The 22,759-nt window shown below is 43.5% G+C and overlaps 1 protein-coding gene across 1 annotated transcript in view; it reads right to left on the bottom strand.

The window, feature by feature from the left end:
- LOC132329040 (deubiquitinase DESI2-like) overlaps nucleotides 1–22,457 on the bottom strand; it is a 50,266-nt gene extending 27,809 nt beyond the window's left edge. The window contains exon 1 of the mRNA XM_059849654.1: nucleotides 21,952–22,457. Coding sequence (XP_059705637.1) covers nucleotides 21,952–21,990 — 39 coding nt within the window. The 5' untranslated portion in view covers nucleotides 21,991–22,457. The remainder of the gene's footprint in view (nucleotides 1–21,951) is intronic.
- Nucleotides 22,458–22,759: the final 302 nt, after the last annotated feature.

Genomic DNA, 22,759 nt, shown 5'->3' with positions numbered 1-22,759 from the left:
AGAAAGCTTTAGTGTGTCTGTGCAAGACAGAGTATTGAATGGTCTGAACTGTTTTGCTCTGCTGATGTCAAGGAGGCTGCTAACATTCTTGGCTGAGTGTATTTCAGACACTACACACCTCTCTGCATTGTGAGCCCTCAGCCCAGACTGTCAATAAATAAACTTCCCATCAAAGAGGATTCAGATGAGCTGGAAAAAAATTCAGGGGAGATAAATACCCAACAGCTTGGACAGGAGTTCATCAGGAGCTGTCTGAAGCACAGTGCAGATGCTTTGGCTCTGGAACTGGATTGACCCTGACATAGCTGGGTGGTACGGCCTTAGGGCTCACTGTCCTTCCTCTTGCAGAAAGGATGTAACTGAGAACTGGAATAACAAATAGGGCTGGTAAATGATTATTCAGATGTGGAGTAGTGCTGTGGCATTGCTCAGACCAAGAAACGTTAACATCTCCTTTTCTTTGTTGGTGAGGATCCTTTGCTGTCTTCTGTGGACCTGTAGCAGTGTTTCTCTCCAAAGAAGAAGCTAATCCCATCCTGATATCCAGCATTACTGAGAGAAAACAGACATTCAGTGCATCCTTTCCAAACACACTGCAGCTGACTCATCAGTCCTGCCCAGGCCAAAGCATCTGCTTTGTTCAGAGTATTGGGCTGTAGGTACCATGCACCCCGGGACCCCACAGAACAGCTGATTGACAAGAGCTGTGGCATATCCCTCAAAAACTGTGCTGAAAACCACAGTTCATATCTGCTCTGACAGATTATTAGCAGAAATTTGAACTTCAGTCTTTCAAATCCAAAATGAACACCCTAATCACCAGCCATAGCTTCTCCCTCAAAGTGATGCATGCACATGTAAACTGCCCAGCAGAAGAGAGTGAGAGACTCATGCCACCACATAAACCAGCAGCTAAGACTTTTCTTCCAAAGGCTTGTCTAGATCTCTTCTCAGGTTCCTGAATTTCTCTTCCATGATACCAAAATGCTAATATGGCACTGATTCTTCCTTACTAACTTGCCCTCCTTTGGAATGTCCCTGCCTGGGCAAACACAAATACCTACTTTTTGGTTAATCCAGGCATACCAGTAGTCCATGCCTGACCACCTGAGGCAGATTTCTTGTGATCTCTTCTTGGGTTTCTAATGAGAATATGCAAAACACTAATCTCTTTCAAGCTACAGTATAGTTTCAAAGACCCTTCACCATCTGTTTCCATAGCTAGGATGCCAAACAGGAATTTGAGAGGGATTCCCTGTTCTGCTATGGATATACCACAGATTTACTCCGGACCAGGTCAAAACTGAAATTTCATCAGCATGATACTACATTCACATTCAAAACTGTGATCCTCCAAATTCTTCTTCCAATTCCCATTTACCCTGAAGTGTTTAACACCATCATTATCAGCAATCTAAATGGAAGACCTTCCCATTCCACTACAATGTGAGCTCCACACTCAGGTAAAGAGAATCCCCAATAAGGATGATGATCCACAAAGTAGGACTCACCCTGGGGATTCCTCATGGCAGCATTAGCACCTCATATCCAGGAGTTAAACCTACCCACAGGTGAATCTGAATCCTTACAAGAAAGTGAAAAAAGGAATGTAAGATTCCTCAGATTTTCTCTTTAGTGTAAGGATTGTGTAGAATCAAAAATTATATGTTGTATAGGCATGTAAATTCTCACTCAGTCTCCTTCCCAATCACTTGTCAAAACCAGGTGTGCCTGTCCTGTGAGCCAAGAGCAGATCAGAAAAGAGCAGGGTAGGGCCTGCTTGCACTAAGCAATCTATATTCCATGCTGGCTTTGGTGGCCCACATTCAAAATACCTCATAGTGTCCATGAGAGAAATTGACTGCGTGCCACTAACAATAGTTTGCTATTGCGAAAGAAAAAAAAATCAATATTTGTCTCCAAGCTTCTGAGAAGAGAATCTATTCTGCAGCAGAGATAGGGGAAACCCTTTCACAATGTGAGCTGAGGTTTTTTCCTGGAGAGGTTCCAAGGCCCTTGCCTGGCTGGCAGGGTGCCTAACCAGCTTAGCTTAGAAAAATACTGGGAAATTCAGATTCCTGCAGCTAACAACCTGTCCTTTTACCCTGCAGTGTTTGTCCTGTCTTGGATACAACTCTTCAAATACAGTGCCAATGTCATACAGTGTCTCATCTCTCTGCACTTCATACAAGTAAATGGATACGTGTGCATTTTTGCCATAATTGTATACTCTCTCTCTGCTCTTCCAGCACAGCTACTGAGGAATCGCATTGCAGTGATAGCTCCAGATTAGAGTTTAAGAGATAAAACAGAAAACAAGGAACCTGAATATAGCAATGATAAAATGCTGCTGTGCCCTGGAGATTCAAACACATCTTCCCTCAAACCCCATTTCTGCTGGTCTGAAGAAGGAAAAAAAAATAAAACAGTAAAGCAAGGAACATTTCATTGAGAAGGGAGCTGTCTCAAGAAGGGGTAACTGTATAATCTAGCTCAATGCCAAAATAGGTTGTTGGAATAATTATCGTCTGCAAGGCACAAAACTGATACAGGAACACCAATTAGGGAAGTTCAGACAGAAAATTGTCTGAACTAATATATAACCCATGACCCAAGGGCTTCTATGCTGAGTGATTGCAACACTATTTAAAATTACCAAAGATAGTAAACACGAATGGCTTAGGAAATGAGGAAATTTCTTATTGTTGGCATTTACCTATTGGATGCTGACAAAATGTTTTAGGGATGCTTTTGCTCCCCCCATATGAGGATGCAACAGAATGATTAATATGTGCAGCATGCTACTGTGGCTGGGAACAAATTAAAAAGCTGTGGGAGAGTCTTAACAACTCTGATGTCATGTGCTCTGCTTTGGTTTGGGTGGGGGCTACAGGAGATTTGGGTTTTGTTGGTCCCCCCCCCCCCCCCCCCCCAAGAATTCCCCCTGTCTTCATTTAAAGAGCAGCCCTGGATGTGCAGCTCCAAATGCATTTAAAAGCCATCCCTTGCTGAAAGACAGAAATGGCTGCTAGCAGCACTGTGTGGCAATGAGGCAACAGCATTTGGCACTATGAAGATATTGTTTTGTGTGCAAACCACTTCAGGTTAAAGTGCAGGTGTTTGTCCCTTCAAAGGGACAGCCTCTAGGCTTGCTTCTCCCAAGGGTCACACACACCATTGCACAGGGAGAGGCACAAACCTGAGAGTGAAGCTTCTTTGGAAGACATTAGGTTGTCCTTTCTTTCTCCTCCTTACCCCCACCTCATAAACAGCACAGCATGCGGTGGACTAGTATTCAGGCTGCCCTAAATATTTCCTTTCTTCTGGGCACAATAGTGATTTTACACTTGTATTAAAGCACTTCTGTGCTAGTCTGCTGTATGTTGCATACATCTAGAAACAGATCTGAAATGAACCAAGAGATTCAGACAACTGCTTCCTTCACAGACTTGCTTCTTACAGTATCTCCACATCTGAAATATTCCCAGTAAAATCAGGAATTGAAGGAGAAAAGGTAAGATAAGGAAATACTTTAACAAGACCAAAGAGGAGAATTTGCCTTATGTAACAAGTTTCTCTGGGAATATTCCTTCCTCTGTCTCTTCCTCACCACCCCCATTAGTATTTATTTCTATAAAAATCCATTAGATACTGCAACTACATCTTGGCTCCTGTTTGCTTCAGTGAAAAGAGAAAGGGTTGTATATTTGTACCATGGAGTGCAAATGGTGGTGTCTGCCAGATCCCTTGGAGAGCTGCCAAATGTTTCTCCTGCATGCAGAGTGGACATCTAATCTGAACTGTGGCCAGGCTGATGTAGGAGAAAGACGTAAGCACTGTGATGCCTCACCTAGCTCACAATATCCTCTAATATCTAAGATCTCTGCCCTCAGATTAAGCTGCCTCCATAGACTGGCCCTTCTAAGAAGAAAGCATTCTAAGATATCTGGACCCTTTTGATGCCTAGATATCTGTTGTAGAAAAACAAAACCTTATTTGGCCTTAGGAGGTCGACCATTGTCAACTTTCTCAAAAGCAGATTGCAACTTGTATCTGGAGGCGAAGGAGCACACTCCAAGCACACTCTCATTTTGATTACTATCTAAAAGAAAAGCACATGCTCATAATAGGACACTATACATAATTCATATTCCATACTGTCCCAGAAATTCTTCTCAGAGAACCAGAGACCTAAAAAAAGTCATCACCCTCTTTCTAGAGTGGTCCATAGTGCAGAACAAGGGCAAAACCCCATTCAAATGGTCTCAGCTTTGATACAGACACGACTTGCGTAAGTGATGAAGGGTATTGTACAGCACATGTGGATTTCTGTTCCCTTGAGCTGCTTTTCTATAAGTTCACTCATGCCAGCTAAGGAATACAAATGGTCATAAAGCCATAAATTAAGCTAATTATCCAGTAAACCAAGAGAAAAAAAAGATTTCTATTCCTATCTAGCAGAGAAGTGATCTGGACACTCTAGCAATGAAAGTCATGCAGGTGATGAATGGATTCTCTGAGACCATTCAGTTCCCACTCCATATATTTGCCTTCTCCTAAGTTAGATGGATGCATGGGAGAGGTAAACAGATTCATCAAACAAATAAGATCAGCAGCCCAGCCTGATATATTTCATCTTATGTGAAAGTTCCATTTGTTCTATGAAGTACGAGTTCAGTAGCATTCTTGTAATTAATTTTACTGTGATTCCCTTTAACACCACAATAATCTTGTTTAGCTTCTCTTACTGGAAGAGACCACAAAGGGATGAAATCCCCAAGATAATATAAAACTGGGCATCATGACCAACAGATTGCTTGCATGACTGGGAGATCTCAGGAGGTGCTAGTGCCACCAGATGGAGTTCAGAAATCAATCTCTCTTCACATGCTTCCTATCAGATCTAGAGGGGAAGTAGCTCATCATCTCTTTGGAGCCAGAACTCTTTCTCTAACTCCTATTTACAAAGTGTCTTTGTGAAATAGGATGGAATCCCAGTTAATGGCTGAAGCTCATTGTTGGTATCACAAATGAATCATCAACAGCAGGACAAGGCAATCACCAGCATATTGTAAGCAGGAGAGCATTACCTCCTTCCACAGGAGAACATGGAGAAAACTTCACATGCAAACAGGACATATTTGCTCATGCACCACATCTGCAAACAGAAATACAGTCTGTATGTGCACAACGAAGCCTTGGAGAACAGCAGTGTTTTAACCCTCTGCTTTCCATCAGGTGCCTGGCTAGCAATATGCAAATATGTCCAAGACTGTGCACAAATCCAACAATCAGTCTCCTTTCACATATGCTACTTTAGTAATCAAGCCTAGAAACAAACCCAGTATTGCACCAAAGGTGCAGTGCTGCAGATTGGTCCTTGGCAAAATTCCTTATAGGAACAATTTTCTCCTAATCCTCCTCTTCCAGAACATGGTGACTTAAACAAGTGTGCTGCTGAATCCCTAGGAATGCCTTTGCTTTCTCTGGCAATAATTAGCCACTCAGAAGACAGCCCTCTTCAGCAAGTAAACTACAGAAGATGCAAATTTTTTAACTCTCAACTTACTTTATCCTCCAAAGTGCATTTATAAGTGGTAAACAACAAGAGTAACACACTGCTTGGTTTGCTACCCTCCAGCAGCAATGTCCAGGTAACCAAGTATGAAAACAGTGCTGGATAGAGAAAAATAGCCAGCAATGCACATTTTTTCCTCCATCTTTGTAAAAAAAAAGACCCCCTACTCTGACATGAGCTTCATTTCTATTTTGTGTCATTGTGTAGCCATGGTTTCTACCTCACTTGAGCACTAATATCGTGGGGTTTGTGCACCCATGTTTGCAAATACCTTCTTTGCTTTCCCTTCCAGCTCAGTCCTAGCAAGGCACGTGCTCTTCATCGGTTTGATCAGATGGCACTACAGAATGGATGTGAGCAAGACCAGCCTGGGGCTGAATTGCTGCACTGGTGCCAGTCCTAAAGAAAAACACTCATGAGAGAAAGAATGCCAGCTAGGTTCAGCAGAGAGATGGGATGGAGAATAATAACAGGATTCATGTCACAAGTGAGACTTTGGAAGATGCTTCAAGTAAACAGGAATCAGTCTTGAGTTTTAAAGCCTTAAGAATAGCCAAGATTTTGGAAGCATTCAGCTGCTCTGTTTCTTCGGCATGTGGAACTGCTTGGCATTGTGGCACTCAAATCTTAGTTCAAGTGCAGTCACAATAAAGATTTAGACGTCATGAACTCACAGCTTAGGGATGGGAGATCCTGAGTGTCCAGCAGAGAGCGCTGCAGGCAGCACTCTCACTGGTCATTCCTCACTCAAATTGTCACAGGACCCTGTCCCTTCAGGAGCAGATGAAAACATTTTCACTTCTAGCTTCTAGGCAGACCTAAAAAATAGAAGGATGGCCTCTCCAGTAACATTTATTTCTTCAATCCTTCCTCAGAAGGTCAGAAGAGAAGTCTTTAGGGCCAAGTGATAGCAAAGCTGTAAAAGGAGAACTCAAACCTGACACCCACTGTTGCAGAAAAAAATTAATTCAGTCTTTCCCTCAGAGTTTTCTTATTTCCACCAAAATAAAACTGGTGAGATTCCCATGCTGGAACCTCTCACTTTTATTTTTGTATTAGTAGTAGGAGGGAGGAAATCAGAAGAGGACTTAGCTTTTCACCACTAAGTAATACACCTGCAAGCTACCAGCAAGGGCTGTTGACACAGAAAGTTACATTTACTCTGGAAAACTGAATGGAAGAGAGAGCTGTGGAGGCTTGGTGAAGAAGCAGAGGTCAAGCTCAGAGAAGCCCCAGAGCTAAAATCGGGTGAATGTCTTAGAAGGAGGTGTCATATATGCTTGTGCTGCTCCATCTCCCAGTTGTGGCCACAAGCAGGCATTGAGGGAAGAATAATGAAATTGCATTAGATGGATCCTTGGTCTGAAACAGTCTGGCCATTCTTATGTTTGTGTGCTCTTTTCATTGAATAAGAATAAAAATATGGAAAGGAAATCTTGGAAATACAAGGAGGGGAAGTGTTTCAAAGATGGGCTTTCACCTGTCTGAAAGACTGGGCAAGGCTTGTGAACCTGTGGGAGAGAATCTGCCTCACACTTTGGTAGTCAGAATACAATTTAAGCAAAGTTTTGAGATTACCCTGTAATTGCCCAATTAGCTCTTGCGTGCAAAAGGGATTCTCTTCTATTTACTCATATCCAGCAGGGCAGAAATCCAAAGCTTTCTGCCCACTGTGGATTTGCTCTTCCAATTCATTAGGATTAATTTCTTCACCACCCACACAATTCTCTGAATCGCTTCCTCCCCTCCTGCCCCACTGCCACCTGTCAAAGTTATAAAGATGATTGGTGCTCCTTAAAAGCAGCATGAAACATCTTTATCCATCTATTTACTGGCAGATGCTTTCTCCCCCCCTGCTCCTTTGCTAGACTAGTTCTTTCCAAAAGCCTGCAGCCTGTCAAGCTGTCCCCAGAGCACATATGTGCATGCAGTGCTTAACCACATCACCTCCTGTAACCCCTGTGTTCTTATCCCCCCAAAATCCTAGGTAGCATTTTATTTTGCCCGGTACCAAGTCCAGCAAGAATATTTTCAAATCTATTGGCCATCAAATTAAATTATACCCTGTGTAAACAGGTCAGCATAAAGACTTCAGGCTTGTCTAGAGCAATTGTTTTTATTTCTAAGGCAGAGGATAAATTTTGATGGATTAACATGAATGTAATCCTGTTGCCAAGTCATTGGGCAGAACTGGGAGTGACTGTTTCTCCTTTACCTCCTCCTATCTCAGTCCAAAGCTTATACAGAGTCACAGGGGAAAAGGGGAGCACTAATTGCCCATGCTCTGGCTCATTTACCCCTGTTTACTAAGTAACACCTTTTCAGAGAGCTTCTTGAATTGTATTACCAGAGATGCTCTGTAAATTAATTGGTTTGAAAAGAACCATCTCTGATCCTGTTGGCATCAAGTACGGCATTAAATCCTGGGAGTTTTCTTTCAAATGGGAAATCACGATAACAACAGGCCTGCACTTTCATTTTGAAAAGACTCAGTGCTGGAAGAGTGCTTCTGACCCACAGTTCCCTTCAGTGCAGGAAGCTATCTGAACTCCATCAAAGGAGAGCACAGGTAAACTGGGAAGCCACAGTAAAACACTTTGCTTTGAAATATCTATCACAGTCCTTAAAAAGAAATCAGACCATTTTCAGCAGCTACATCTGGAAAGAATAAGAATAGTCTCACAATCCTAACTGCACATCAAAATCCAAGGGACTGTGCAACAAGTTACCTAATCAGAGCCACAGAATATCTCCAACTGGAGGGAACCCATAAGGATCATGAAGTTCAACTCCTTGCTTCTCTCAGGACTATCTAAAACTAAACTATAATGACTAAAAATGTTGTCCAGATGCTCCTTGAACCATACAAGGCTGGTGCTGTGACCACTTCCCTGAGGAGCCTCTTCCAGTGGCCGATCACCCTCTCAGTGAAAACCTTTTTCCTAATGTCCAGTCTGAACTTGCCCTGACACAGCTTCATTCCCTTCCTCATGTGCTATCACCAGACAAGCCAGCCTCGCTGCAAGCTAGTGCCTCAGCTGCAGACTGGGAATAACAGCCTTTTCCTTCTCCAGGGAAATAATGGCAAGTACCCTGGAGAGGACTAAGAAAGGATCATGCCCTGGAGTGGAAAAGGCTAAGCAGATCCCTTGGGTATCCTGTTCCACCCACTGCAACAGCAGCACAGCTGGGGCATACATTTACTTTAAATTGTCAAGTACCATCAGCAAGGTCCAGAGCACAGAACTGCTCAGGAGGAGCTAATGCACAAAGCACAGCACACAGCCCTCTCATGCTGCATTGTTTTCTTACCCACCTCTTTGCATCTTCCATCCCTTGAACAAATTCACCATGCAGCAACCTGCATGATTGCAATTCGCACACCATCGTCTTGATTTGCCTGGGCTTTCCTGACAGAACTAAATGAATAGCAAATTGAGCTCTGTTTTTCCCTCCCCCACTTTCCCATTGCTTTTGTACATGCTGAAGTAAGAAGCTTCCTCTGACTCAGATTTCAGCTGTCACAGATTTCAGCAGTTTTCTCCCAGGAAGTCTGGATGCTAATGACAGAAATAGCAGCTGTCTCTAAATACTTCATCTGCTGTCTGTGGTCAGAGGGCAGTAAAGGCCAAGACCAGCAGCAGGTGTGGTGGGTGACTGCTTCAGAAAATCCCCCATCCTGACCAGGCAGGCTCTAGTGAGAAGGGATTGGGACCACCACCCCCTGACTGACAGGAAGGCCAGGAAGGGTTGTCAGGGCAGGCAGGAGGGATGGAGCAGGAGGGCATGTGCTCACCCAGACACAGGTCAGGCAGCCAGCAGGATGCAGGGCTGCTGCCTCTCAGCTCACCACCCAGAAATCCTGCTGCTGCCTCCCATCCCTATGGGGATCAAACCCCCCCCCAGAGAGCTACATCCCAAGTGCCAAAAAGCAGTCAGAGCTTTAAACACCTAAGCATCCCATAAATAGGGTATCTTACAGGTGAGATGACTCAAGGCAAAGAGATTAAAGTGGCTTGCTAGAAATGCAGTTGAGATAGGAACTAGGACTAAAGTTTGGGTATTTCTCTTTCTCAACATCCAGTGCTTTACTCAAAATGAAGGTTTGGTTGTTCTTGGCCAGAGTCCAAGGACATGCTTTGTTGGCAGCATGAAACAATCAGTTTAGAGCTTTTTGATTCCCACATGTTCAAAGCACTTGTACTTTCCACAAAACATTGTGGTGTCATTGAACACAATGTTATGTTGGAATTGAAAGGAGGAGAAAAAAAATCTATTATTACATGTAAATAAGAGTTGGTCTTCTACATAGTATCTTAGAAAAGAATGAAGGAATAGTGAGTTTGACCCTTGCTGTGCTAATTATTGATACTCTATCATCAATTTATTCAGACAAAAAAGCATGCCATCAGATCCACTAAAATTTCTTTCACTCTGCATGAAGGCATCCTGGAATAGAGGGAAGGGCAGAGGAGAACACAGAGGTACCTGAGGAGCTAATGATATCCTAGGGATCCTGAAGAGCACAATTTAAGCCATGTGTATCATCCTGTCTTAATAGGTTCACTTACCTGCAACATCCAAGGCTTCCCACAGTAGGATTTTAAATGGTAGCAGGAAAGTGGAATATTGCCTCAACCAGAAATGAAGTGCTGGTGCCATTCCATTTCCACTAGAATTGTCTCAGCTAGAAGGAGTTGGGTCAGATTCTCATGTCTGAATATTCCCAATGGTAAGAAGTGCCTTGAGACGAGTTCAGTGATTTTCTTCTTTCATACCTATTCTTTGGTCTGTCTCTTCTCAGTCTCTCTTTTAGAACAGCACAGAAGCTGAATCAGAGCACAGGTAAGTCCTAGAGCTCCATACAACCTCAAGTGTCTCTCTGATTCTAAGCAATGGCAAGCAGCAGCATACCACAGAGAGGCACAACAGCCAGCCAACAGTCACAGAAAATTAGTTGTGCCACCCAGGATTTAACAGCCCAGCAGGTATCTTTCAGAGAGCTAAACACTGAGGTATGTTCCTAGTAGGTAGGTGTTCATAATGGGCAATATACCTGTAGCTGCAGTAGCATTACAGCTCCCATCCCATGCAATGGTACAGCACCAGTTCTGTTGCCAGACCCATGAAAGAAGCTTAACTTTCTCTTGCGTTTTCCCAGTTTGCACATTTGTTGCCCCTGCTAGTTCCAAGTCATCTGGTGTGGGCTCAGATGAGATAACTATCACTTCTGGCTGCTTAAATTCTTTGACAGAACAACAGCTTTACAATAATGAGTAGCAGAACACTTCAACTTTCTGACTTGACTGAAAAAACAGTTCTCCATGCTTCATGGGCAGTTCAGATGCTTGACATGAGGGATATTGTGATGATTAATAATTAACTGGCTGGAGAGACTGAGAGCTCAAGGACAGATGCTTCCCATCTGCAATCTCCTGGAGCTGAGGCTGCACTTTTCAGGAGGGAGGGGAGCTGGTAGGGTGACAAGGTTGGTGTGCCCCTGGAAGTCAGCAGCCTTTTCAAGATACTTGGCTAATATCTTCCAACACAGAAGGAACTATCCTGCACTTCTCCAGGTGGCTTTCACTCTCCCAGGCACCGGGGAACCAGGGCAGCAATGATTCCTGTCAGTTCCTGGTGTCAGCTCGCCTAAATGAGATGCATCATTAGAAGCTGCATTCATGTATTTAATAGGCTTGAACACCAGCTTTAATGAGACACCTCTGAAATCTCAGGAGAGGTAACAGACAGTTAGAAATATGCTTCAAAGTCCTCTGGGTATGAGAGGTAAAATCCAAGTTCAGAGGTACCAAGTACAGGATTTTTAAGTACCTGATGTGTTAGAGACTATTAAATTGTTCTTCACACTAGCTTTAAAATTTCATCTGCATAAATTTCTTTGATCCACAAATGGCTTTAACCACATTAAAATTAGTCAGAAGAGCAGCTGCAATAGGCACCAAACTGCATATCCCAGAGTAATTACACATTCCCTTACACGAAGGGAATCCTTGAAGCATTTCAATAACATGCCCTATTACAAACAGCACTTGAAAAGCCACAGATGGACATGTGAGCTGTAGAATATCACCTCCAGCTTGCTTCCTGCTTCCTTGCTTTTCTCTGAAGAGTAAAGGGTGCTTCAAACAGTATTGAAAAAGTTTTAGTTGTTCCTGTGCAGTTAAAAATTGAAAAACAGATGTGTACAAAACAATCTCTTCCTCCCCATGCCCATTCTTTTTTACCTCCCAATTCAGCTCTCTGGTGACATGTTCCTTCCTATTAGCTCTGCCTGAATAAAAGGGCAGAAGAGTACATGTTTAGCAGTCAGGGGGATGTATAACCAATCTAATTAACACAGTGCTGGGGTGAGCTCCTGTCCGTCCTCCCTTGCCCCCCCAGGGGTGTCCTGCCTGTTTGCCAAGGCCTCTGGCTACCATTATGTAGAGCATCTCCCTGTCAGCAGCACTCTGCCCAGGGGAGGAGACAGAATTTGACCCAGACAATAAAAAACTGAAATTTTAGGGATCCATACAGTTTGCATTTTTTTTTCATCCTTCCAGAGGCTTTTGCTCTGCAGAAGTCACAGCTCTTGTTTATGAGACACATAAGAGAAAAAATAGGATTTATCGTATTTCCTTTCTTCTGGTCCCAAGAACACCTGAGCTTGAACTGGACCCATTTAATTTGCTCCTGTTTCTCCTTGGTTTACACTGCAATTCATCCATTCTGTTTCAATCCAGTACAATTCCTCAATGCCCTGTCCCCCAGTATTCTTGCAATGGCCAGCACACAAGGCACAGTGCTCCAGCAATAGAAAATAGGTCCAAAGAATTGCCAAAGAGAAGATAGCCAGCTGTTTTGGATAACAAGCAGCCATAAAAATTAGAGTGAATAAAAGTACAGCAAATGGTACTGCAATCAAGAACAATGAATGTTAGAGCTGGAGACAGATGGTGGGTGGATTTCAGCTTGGGACATGCGTTTTTAGCTTTGGCCTCCACAGATTTGGAAACCTTCAGCACTGTCTTCCCCCCTTTCCACAATGTCTCCATCAAATGTGTGCTCTAAAGGTATAATAGCCCTTGAATTCTTAGTGCTGGGACAGACTCAGAAAAAAAGCTTCACAAGTAACTGAATCTGCAGGCAGAAAAGATCCTCTCAGCACAACAAAGCCTGACATCTGCCTAAAAATGTCCTCATTGAAAACAAGCCAGTAGAATGAGGGAAAAGCAAGGTTGACCTCTTAATTCCCAGGAGGAGCAAGTGCTTTCTGCACGTACCTAATAACCAGGAGCCCACACATTGGTCCAGGAGGGTACAAACCAACTTTCTAACAACTTCAGCCTGGCAGAAAGACCAGATTTGACTCTCCACCTGCCTCAGAGAGAAGCAGCCTGGCTGATCGATCATAGCATATCTGGAGTCCAGCTTTCTCATTCCTTTGTGGTGAAACGGTTTTAGAATCATATAAAGTAGGGAATAGATTCCTTTCATATAAAATACATGCTCAGTGGGCCATAGAACAAGTGTGAGAAGCACTATAGCTTGGCTCCAGCCTGGACAACCTCCTGGAAGAGCTAGGATTCACTGGAAATATGCATTCTTCTGCTAAGTAAGCATTTCAAACAATACAGAAATATTTTCACACAAGAGACCCAGAACAAGCAAATCCAGAGTTTCCTGCTCTCTGCTTCTCTGGCAGTCCTGTGTGAAAAGGCAGTTGTATTTGAGACCCCCGGGGATTTTAACCTGGTCTCTGTCACCCAAGATGCATCAGCACACTAAATGGTAGGAGCCAAATGCAGAACTAGTACTGTTACTGCCCCAGCACATAAGCAGCACTCATGACGAAACATCTGGGTGTGTCATGCCATCCCAAATGCCCTGAAATAGTCAAGACATCTCTTCAAAGTTGATAGCTATGAAAGAGGATCAATGAGGGAAAAAACCTTTCCTGAGAGAAATCCAGAGGTCAGCCAAATATCCTAAAACATTCTTCTATATCGATACTTTGCTAGGTAGAGCCTTCTGTTTTCTAGATAAGTGATTTGCTAAGAAAGCAACCAAGCCCTGCCTGAAAATACCCACAACCTAGGCCTCTTCTTATGGAACTAGAGCAGATAGCTGAGGCTCTTGCCCCAGGTGCTGCCCAAAAGTCAAGATTAATGACAGAGGTTATGATTTATCAGATTAATCCCTCTTGCTTCTCTCTCTCTGTCACTTCTCACATTCACCAGGCTAGTCCAGACCTGGGGGAGATGACAAATACTGGGCAATTATAAATTCATCAGCTCCAAGTTATCCCAAACAGAACAAGACAAACAGATGAGCCAAGAACAGATGTGTAGGAGAACATTGTGTACCTAGGGAAAGCTAACCTATGGCAAAGCCTGTAATTCACTCTGGAAGGCTACACTGGGCTCCTCATACACTCCAAACCCCAAGGCAGCAATCAGCATCTAGGAAGCTTAATTTCTTGCATCAGGATCCAGTATAAGTCACTCACTAGCAGATATTGAAGAGAACAGCAAAAGGGTTGATAGTTCCTTGTGGGTTTAAGTATGACCATATGGAAAGCAAAGTAACAGATCCAAGGTTATAGGTTCAGCAAACCATATAATCAACAGAGCTTACATTGTGCCAGGTCCTCCCTTTCCCAGAGATGGGGATCTATCAGGAATCACATGGCATTCAACTCATATGTTGACACACACAATGAAGGCACTAAACAGGCTGAAATGCTTTCATCATTTCTAGCATCAGACACTTGCTTCTGTAGATCAGCATTCCCACCTATCAGAGATCATTTATTTCTCTCAAATTTTCTTCTTCCCTTATCATTGCTTTTCCAGACATTTAAAGATTACTTGTTTAAAAATTGTTACCAATTAAAATCATTTTCCAATCTTAGGATACAGCCTCATATTTTCCTCTGAGTTGAGAAGTCCCACAGATTCACATGCTGACAGATATAACTCTGAAGTGAGGTGCTTTCTCTGCTCTGAATCTTTCATACTCAAAACCATCCACTGTTTGCCTAGAATGGTAGCATTTTTTTTTTTTCTTTCCTAACAGTCTGAGTTCACTTGTTAGAGAAAGAGTCATTAGACTTGAGAATTTTGGATTTTTTCTTCCCCAGCAGAAATATAGATTTTTTTTTTTTCTATTGATTGGTCTCTGCCCCCACCCCCCGCAAGCTCCAGCTACGTCATCTTGGCAGGAACAAGAGGGACTGAGACAAACAGAGATTTAGAATAAGGGCAGCTCAGGTCACTAACATAGCTTTCAGCCCTAAGACACCCATTAAAATTCAGTTCATTTCACTAATGCACAACCATATACCTGCTGATCACCACACTTGGAAATAGATCTGACAGCTGTTCCAACTTAGTAGCTCACTAATGCTCAGCTCTCCCCTACAGAAGCTCCCACTGCATGTATGACTTAGTCCCTGTGGGCTGCCTGAGTAGGAAGCTGGATGACCAGCTGAGCCATGACACCAGAGCAGCTCAACCTATACACTAGGGATGAGGTTCAAGAGCCAGAAGGGTCTGCTTTCCTACTGCTAGCATAAATTTATTAGTCAGGAGAATGACAGTCTCCAGTACTGTCAACACACCAGCTTTCATCAATAGTAAGAAGGGTTTGTTTGGTTTGGGGCTTATTTCTTTGTTTTAAGGAATAGCCAAGTAAAATTAGGAACCTTGACAGCCTAGTGAGCCAGAAGCTAAATCTTGCTGACAGAAGTGTCATGTTCTAAAAGAAATCTGCCTTTCTGTAAGGGGAAAGCCCAAAAAGCACCAGAGAAAAATCACTGGAAACCAACTTCCATATGGTTCGAAGAGGAAACAATAATTTCTCTCAGAGCTGCTCAGAGCCAGGCCAGGGGATTGGGACTTTGCCTGTAGACGGGGTTAAAGAACAGCTTTAACAGTAACAGCAAAAGTAACTCTGCATCTTCCGTACCTAGAGCCAACCTTACTTTAAGCCCCTGGGCTTACACGTGAAATCCTGCCCAGGAGTCTCCTGACCCCACAAGAGTTCAGGCTGCCTTGAAATGAGTGCTTTAGAGACACAAGGTCAGACTGTCGCCTGCAGGAACCAACTCAAGAGCACTGATGTGGGAACTGTGGGCTAATGACAGGATCCATGAGGCATTTGCTCCAGAAGCAGAGTTCACACCTTTTTTAACACTGTTTTTACCTTTCCTAGGTTCTCCTTAGGTTTCTTACATTTGCTGATGTAAAGGGCAGCATGTTGTGGAGCAGTTTTCCTAAGGCAAGCAGGACTAGCAGAAGTGACAACTCCCGTGTTGCCCTGGATGAGTCAGTTGAAGTCAGTCCACTGGGCAGCAGAGCACTGGCTCAGTGAGCTTGCTGATGGGATAAATGCTGGGGCTGGAGAGAGCAGTGCCCTGTGTGCAGTCAAGAGACAGCTCTTCAGGCACCTCATGCATAAGCATACAGTAGTCAGTGACAGGGCTGCAGTGCTGGAGAAGATCTGCAGTAACAGGGACAGGTAGCCAGCTTGTCACCCTGACAACATCCAAACAGACTGCTCCCCCGATGGATAGCACATCTCCAGGCTGTTGCTAAGACAACAAAAATTCACTTATTATACATAAATGGGCACACTTCATTGCTGGACTTATTAACTTGGGCCATGCCACTTCCTTTTTTCCTCCTTTATTTATTTAAATCAGATAACATGTTTGGATTCCTTCTTCTTGAAGGAAAGAACTTAGCTGCAGTTCAGTGTAATAGTTCTTTTAATCTTTTCTTCCTTCAATTGATTTCCTCTCCCCAAAGACACCAGAGGGGAGGGATGTCTAGTTACATTTTGTCATCTTCCAAGCACTGACTACAAAACAGTGCTCAGCATCACCAAGCTGATTTTCTTGTCCCTCTGCTCCTGCATTCAAGCAGGGCAAGGGAGCAATCCCACTCTACCACCCTATCTGAGGTCAGCCTGTTGTCACTCAAATGAAATTGATGCAGGCTACGAGGAAAAGAGAAGCAGAAACAAATCCTAGTTTTCCTCACCTGCACAGACTGCCAGGCTGCTCACCCTGATTTATTTGAAACCTCTAATGTACTGCCACCAAATTTGCCATAACACCTTTTTTTAAAATTATTTTTTTTTTCAAAGTCAAGAGCATTTGCACTGGGAATTGCTGTATCCAAGAAAACTGAAGCAGTCTGGACACACCTCTCATATCTTGGGCTTAGGACTCTGCTGCTATCCAGTGAGAGAGCAACTTTTTCTGCTCTCCTCCCTCATTCTCAGCAGTGGTCTATTTAGGCTCTCTGACCTTTAACCAAGAGCCTTCCCAGAGAGTTTTTGGGCCCATAACAGAAAGTATCATAGTATGACAAGAGTGATTATGAACCCTGAACCTATTATGCAGCTTATGCGTAGTTGAAAAATCTGAACACAGTCCTACCAAACAAACCAACCCAATCAAACCAAACAAAAAACCAGCACAGAAAGCCAACTCAAAGCTCCAGGAAGATGGATAAAACAAGCACCTGAGGGCTGCCTGATCCATCACACTACCACCTTTGAGCAGCACTATGTCTGACTACTAGAAAAAAAGAGCATTTAGCACTCCTGTGGGATACGCTGTAGCACTGTGGGGAACCCATTTCCAGGCCCCTGTAAGCTCACCATTCTGCTTTGTTATCCAGTACCCTGTGCTTGATATGCTTTGAAGACAGAAGAATTAATAAAAAACTGAGTAAATGAAGAGTCAGTGATAGAGTAAAATGCTAAACACAAAATCTTCACACTTACCTCCAGAACAAGCCTGTGAAGAAGATTACAACACCCCAGATTTTTCCTAGGCATTTCTTATTCATACAAGTTTTGTGACTGGTCACAGAACAAATAAGAATAGGGTACACCTGCCATGGCCTTCCAAGAACAAGGCAAACCTTTGAGTGAACAGTGTGTTTTGGAGAACTGAAATGATTCAGATTTGACTAATAATTTTGACCAGAGATGACTCGCAAATATCTGAAGGAAAATCAAAGCATTTAATTATATATATATAATATATTGAATATACATATAATATATATATATATATTCAATTAAAATCCCCCAAAGGCAATATTTGCTTTTTGTTCTCTATTTGTTAAATACAAAAATTAAATGTGTGGTCAATATATGGAGGAGGGAAAAAAATCCTAGTGACTGTCCAATACTTAATCTTTAAGGACCACAAATTCTACTATTGACTTAGAGCAATCATTCAGTTCATTACAGCAAGAAATTTCACAGCTATCAACTCACTTGACAAAAAATTCCCCTTCCTCTCCATGTGGCTTCCTGGAATACCAAATAGAGTCAGGTGATGCTGTGCTTCTCCATACACAGCAGCTCACAAACAACTAACAAGCAGTGCAGGGATGGGGCCACCACCTGCACTAGGATTTTTCACTCTTCTGACTAAGTGAGCTAAGAGCATCTGAGACTTTCACCTACAGTAAGCAAAACATGTTCACATTTTTGAGTAACTAGACTTATTGTTCCTCCAGAGAGATAATATGCTCCACAATCTAGTCAGTGCTTCAAAACAATCACTTCACAGAATGAAGTCCTTTGCTTGCAATCCTGTTGCTGTTTCTATTATAGACTCAAAGACTCCTTATGTACTGAAGACAGAGGCACAAAGCATCTTCCTTTCTTCAGTCCATCTACAGTGACCTGAATGGTATTTCCCTCTCCAAAGGGAATGACAAGTATTGTCAGTGGAATCAATGGAATACCTGTGGGACAAGGCTAAGTAAGAGAGCCCCCCTCCCATTCAAACAGACCCTACATCACTGCTCCCTGGCTCCCTGCTGACCAGGCCCTTCATTCTCCTCTGCAGCACATCTCAGGGACTCATTTTCCCCAGCAGAAGGAGTAAGCAAAAATGCCAGTAGATCAAAATATTTTCGTATGTTATCAATTGCAAAGACAGGGGAAATTCAGGACAACCTCAGCTGTAATAAAAGAGGAACAATAGTGATATGAATATCTTTGCCTCTAATATGATAGCATGAATGTGCTATGCAATAAGCTGAAAATATGAGAGCCCCCAAACTTGAATCTCTTCCAAGCAAACTATTTTTAGTGGAATATGTTTAGCTTGTTAAAGATTTAAACCCAGGAAATAATTACAGTTACTCTTCTGCCTGATTGAAGTAGGCAACATTTATTAATGTACCATAACTAAATAAACTATTCCGATTTAAGCCACAAAAACTTAAAGTGATGAGGGAACAGGCTAATATTCTAACTAAAAAAAGTCAACCCTGTGCCTGTGGTCTAAGTAAGATCTGTTCCATGACAAACAGCTTATTGAGGCAGACTGGAGGGAAGAGAGCTGCAAGTTATGAAAAGAAATTTGATTTGTCCCTCTGAAGGCAAAGTCATAACTGACTAATCTGAGCAAACTCTGTCACAGATTTTATAGACCTAGTTATTTCTTGCAGGTCTCCAACCAGCAGATGGCTTAGATTAAGTCCATGCAAGAGCTGAATTCAGACTGGCAGAGATTCATCAGTGACCAAACCCATGATCCATGTTGTTATTCTGTGTTCACGCTTACACATTAAATCAGAGTTCAGTATCCTGCATATCTACCCTTTAAACTGTCCTAATTGAGCAGGAAAGTCCACCTGCCCTGTCTGTTTTGCAAGTGTCCAGGTATGTACAAGCTCTTTGGCATGAGATAGGGTAAAACCACCCTGTGTGCTGAGGGTGAAGAAAGGTTGCTTTTGATGATGATATTCAGAACACTGGGAATACCCAGTGATTTTTGCTCCATTACTTTATGCTGAAAAAAACAAGCCTACAAATAGATCTAACCTGCTTCAGCAATTCGTGCAAAACACCTCATTAAATAGCAGGCTTCTTTCTTCCTAAAGAAGCCTGCTTCATATCCAATGAGTAAAAGGATAAATGGCTATAATCTTTGACTACACAAGACTACACAGAGTGGATATTCATAGCTGCACAAAGCCCATAATTGAACTTCTGCCCCAGGGATAAGTTTTCCTGCAGCGTAAGTGCTTCCAGTTGCCATACGGGGGTCATGTTCTCTGTCAGGAAAGCAGAACTTCACATCCAGTTAATTGTTGTTCCCAGCTGTCTTTTTGTTGTTGTTGTTGTTGGGTTTTTTCCACTGAGGCTAGTTTTCCAACAGTCATTCAAGCAAATGTGCTCATTTCCCAGTTCCCCCGCAATTCCCCACCACAGTGTAACAAAGTGCAGATTTTGCATGGCTACATTCCAGGCTTCGTGGTGTTAAAATCATAGCAGCAATGGAAAAGCATGTAGCTGCAATAGTCATAAGGTAGGACTTGAGCTACAGGTGACTCAGTGGTAGTCAAACAGATGCTGTATGAAAATAGATTGGTTTCTGTGTACAGACTGGTTAACTCATGGAGTTAGTACTTACACATGAAGATTTCCATGGTTTGCTAAGCAGCAAAAACTACTCAACCTGAAGTAAATTGGTGACCTCAATTCTGTTCACTGTGTCTGGGTGTCCATCTCAGAACACAGTGACCATGAACAGCAAGCTCCTTCTGCCTTAGTTACTTAAGGCTTCATCTTTGGTGTCAATCAATCAAACATAAAAAGGTAAAGACCATATCCATCCAGTATTTTTGGATCTCTTCAGCTCAGTGGTGAAACATTCACCGGTTTGGGATGGATCAACAGGGGCTGAGAGAGGAAAGCTTAGGCCATAGTCTGCTGCAGAACAAACTGAAAAAATTGCAAGGAAGTCAGTGGATGTTATAAAAGGACAACACAACTCCTTTATTTTCCTCAAAGGATTAATGATAAACTCTAGCAAGTGCATTTCCAATGTGAGTCCCCTGTTATCGGGCACTAGCTACCACCTAATTGGGCCACCAAACCTGTTGGTTGAAGAACTTCTTCAGAGAGTTCACAGTTCAGGCTGCTAAGCAACTGACCAATAAACACTCAAGACCAAAGTCTTGGGAAGGATTTTACACCGACTTGCTCAATTGGACCAATAATAGCTCTGGAAGAGGCAGTTTCAGTCCCCTGTACTTGTGCTTTTTAGACTGCTCACCGATGCAGATACAGTCCTACCTAAAAAACCTTTTACCACTCACTCTTCCCTCAGAAAACAACCCACCTGCTTTAGTTCACAAAAGATCCCTTGATTCTTGTGATAAAAAGACATTTGACTTTTACAGCAACCCACTCCTAATCTCTTTGGTGTCTGTTCTCTGGATTTCCCCAGCAGGGAAACCCACACTCTCCTGTGGGCTTCCTGGTAAAAGTTGTCACTGCCTGGCAAACGTATGCTGTAATCTTAAAGGTCTGAGCTGGATATTTAGAGCTCAGTCAGCACCTGGGCCTTGTAAGGCCATATTTTCCCCAGAAAGGTTTGTTAAATTTGTGGAAGATCTGAAAACTACTTTTTTAAAATCATTAGTTGGTAATCAAAAAACAAAGGTGAGATACATAATCATCAAAACACTCCTCATGTGAACATGATTCTCCTAAGCTTCTGTCAGACCAGAAAGCAAATAGGTTGTGCCAAGCCGCCTTCTCTTTGGGGGTTTGTGCCAAGATTTGGACTTTCTGATTTGCTAGCACAGAAAAAACCCACTCATATTCCCCCTTGTAAGAAGAGGTCAAGGAAAACCACTTGCTGCCCTGTGAACTTTCAGGAAATATTGCTGAGCAGAATGTGCCCATGCCCCTTTCTGTGCTGAAACTTCACCAGACAATTTCTTACTCTTGTTGCTGCAATTAACCTTCAGAGAACATTGTTAACTACAATCTTACGCATATGAGGACTTGATCCAGATTATCAGAAATTATGTTCTTACTTGCAACTCTACAGCTGTTTCTCCTCCTCAGATGAAATTCTGACCCCAACCCCACAGCCTGGTAATGCTTGCTCACTTAAAATTAAAGGAAAATTATCTCTAACACATATAGAGGTGATCACATTTGCATCCTTCCTTAAGGATGTGATCATCCTTAAGGTGATCACATTTTCTTCAAAAGTGGGGCACTAGAAATTACAAAGTCCTCTCCTCACACCCAGGGCTGCTCCTGAAAAAACCTGTAGAAAATCTGGCACAATACCTGTAAACCAGATGAATATGCTAAACACTAAGAAAAAAAAAAAAACCAAAACCAGGGTTAGCATCATCTCTGACACTCTGACATGAGAGGATGATAGGCTTGGATGAGGAGTTTGGGCCAGGGAAGAGAGGGAATCAGCCTCTCTGGGGATCTGTGCTTGGCTCCTCTTTGTACAGTGCCTGCCCTCCAAGCATGAACTCCCACCCAGCCCCACTGCCCCCCAGTCAGCAGTATTTCATACTCACCATGTCATAAACATTCAGAATCACCGGTTCATTTGCCATTGTTGATTGCAGTGGAGGCTGGATTAAAACCTTTCAGTCCCTTCCAGATGTGTGCTGATACCCCCAGGGTATGCTTTTACCCTGAGCCAGATAGAAAAAAATGCCTCATCCTACAGTTGCTGAAGGAAGGAGGGAATTCTCACGGCTGGGTGTGTGTGTGTAAAGTTGGTTGCAGTGAGGCAGGAAGGCCTGGATTGGGTTTGCTGGTTGTATAGGGCTTGTTTTAGCCCTCCACGCCGTGACAGATCCAAGGTTTCTTTTTAACTCTGTAGTGCACCTCGGGGTCTGTAGACTGATACACCACTGTAACCAGGCATCGTCCGAGCTCTTAAATCCCGATCCACAGAAGCCAGATTCTGAGCCCAAATACAAGCCCTCTTCTGGCGCCGTGGGAAGCAAGGTGGGTGGCAGTGCGTGTGGGGAGATTTCTCGGCAGAGCTGAGTGCCGCTACCGCAGCGGGCTGAGAGCAGTACGCAGGAACCCGGGCCACAAAACCGAGCGGGGCTGGAGCGGACGCCGAGCTTTCTTCCCTCCCTCCCTCCGGCAGAGCCCGGAGACACCCCGGTCTCTGTCCGCGGTGCTGGGGCCGGTCCGCCCGGAGCCGGGATCTGTCCGCGGTGCTGGGGCCGGTCCACCCGGAGCCGGGATCTGTCCGCGGTGCTGGGGCCGGTCCACCCGGAACCGGGATCTGTCCGCGGTGCTGGGGCCGGTCCGCCCGGAGCCGGGATCTGTCCGCGGTGCTGGGGCCGGTCCCGCTCAGGCACTCTG

This window comes from Haemorhous mexicanus, chromosome 6 (genome assembly GCF_027477595.1).
Source record: "Haemorhous mexicanus isolate bHaeMex1 chromosome 6, bHaeMex1.pri, whole genome shotgun sequence".
NCBI classification, from domain to species: domain Eukaryota; kingdom Metazoa; phylum Chordata; class Aves; order Passeriformes; family Fringillidae; genus Haemorhous; species Haemorhous mexicanus.
The sequence above is the reverse complement of the archived record's forward strand: the minus strand, read 5'-3'. Positions and strand labels throughout refer to the sequence as shown.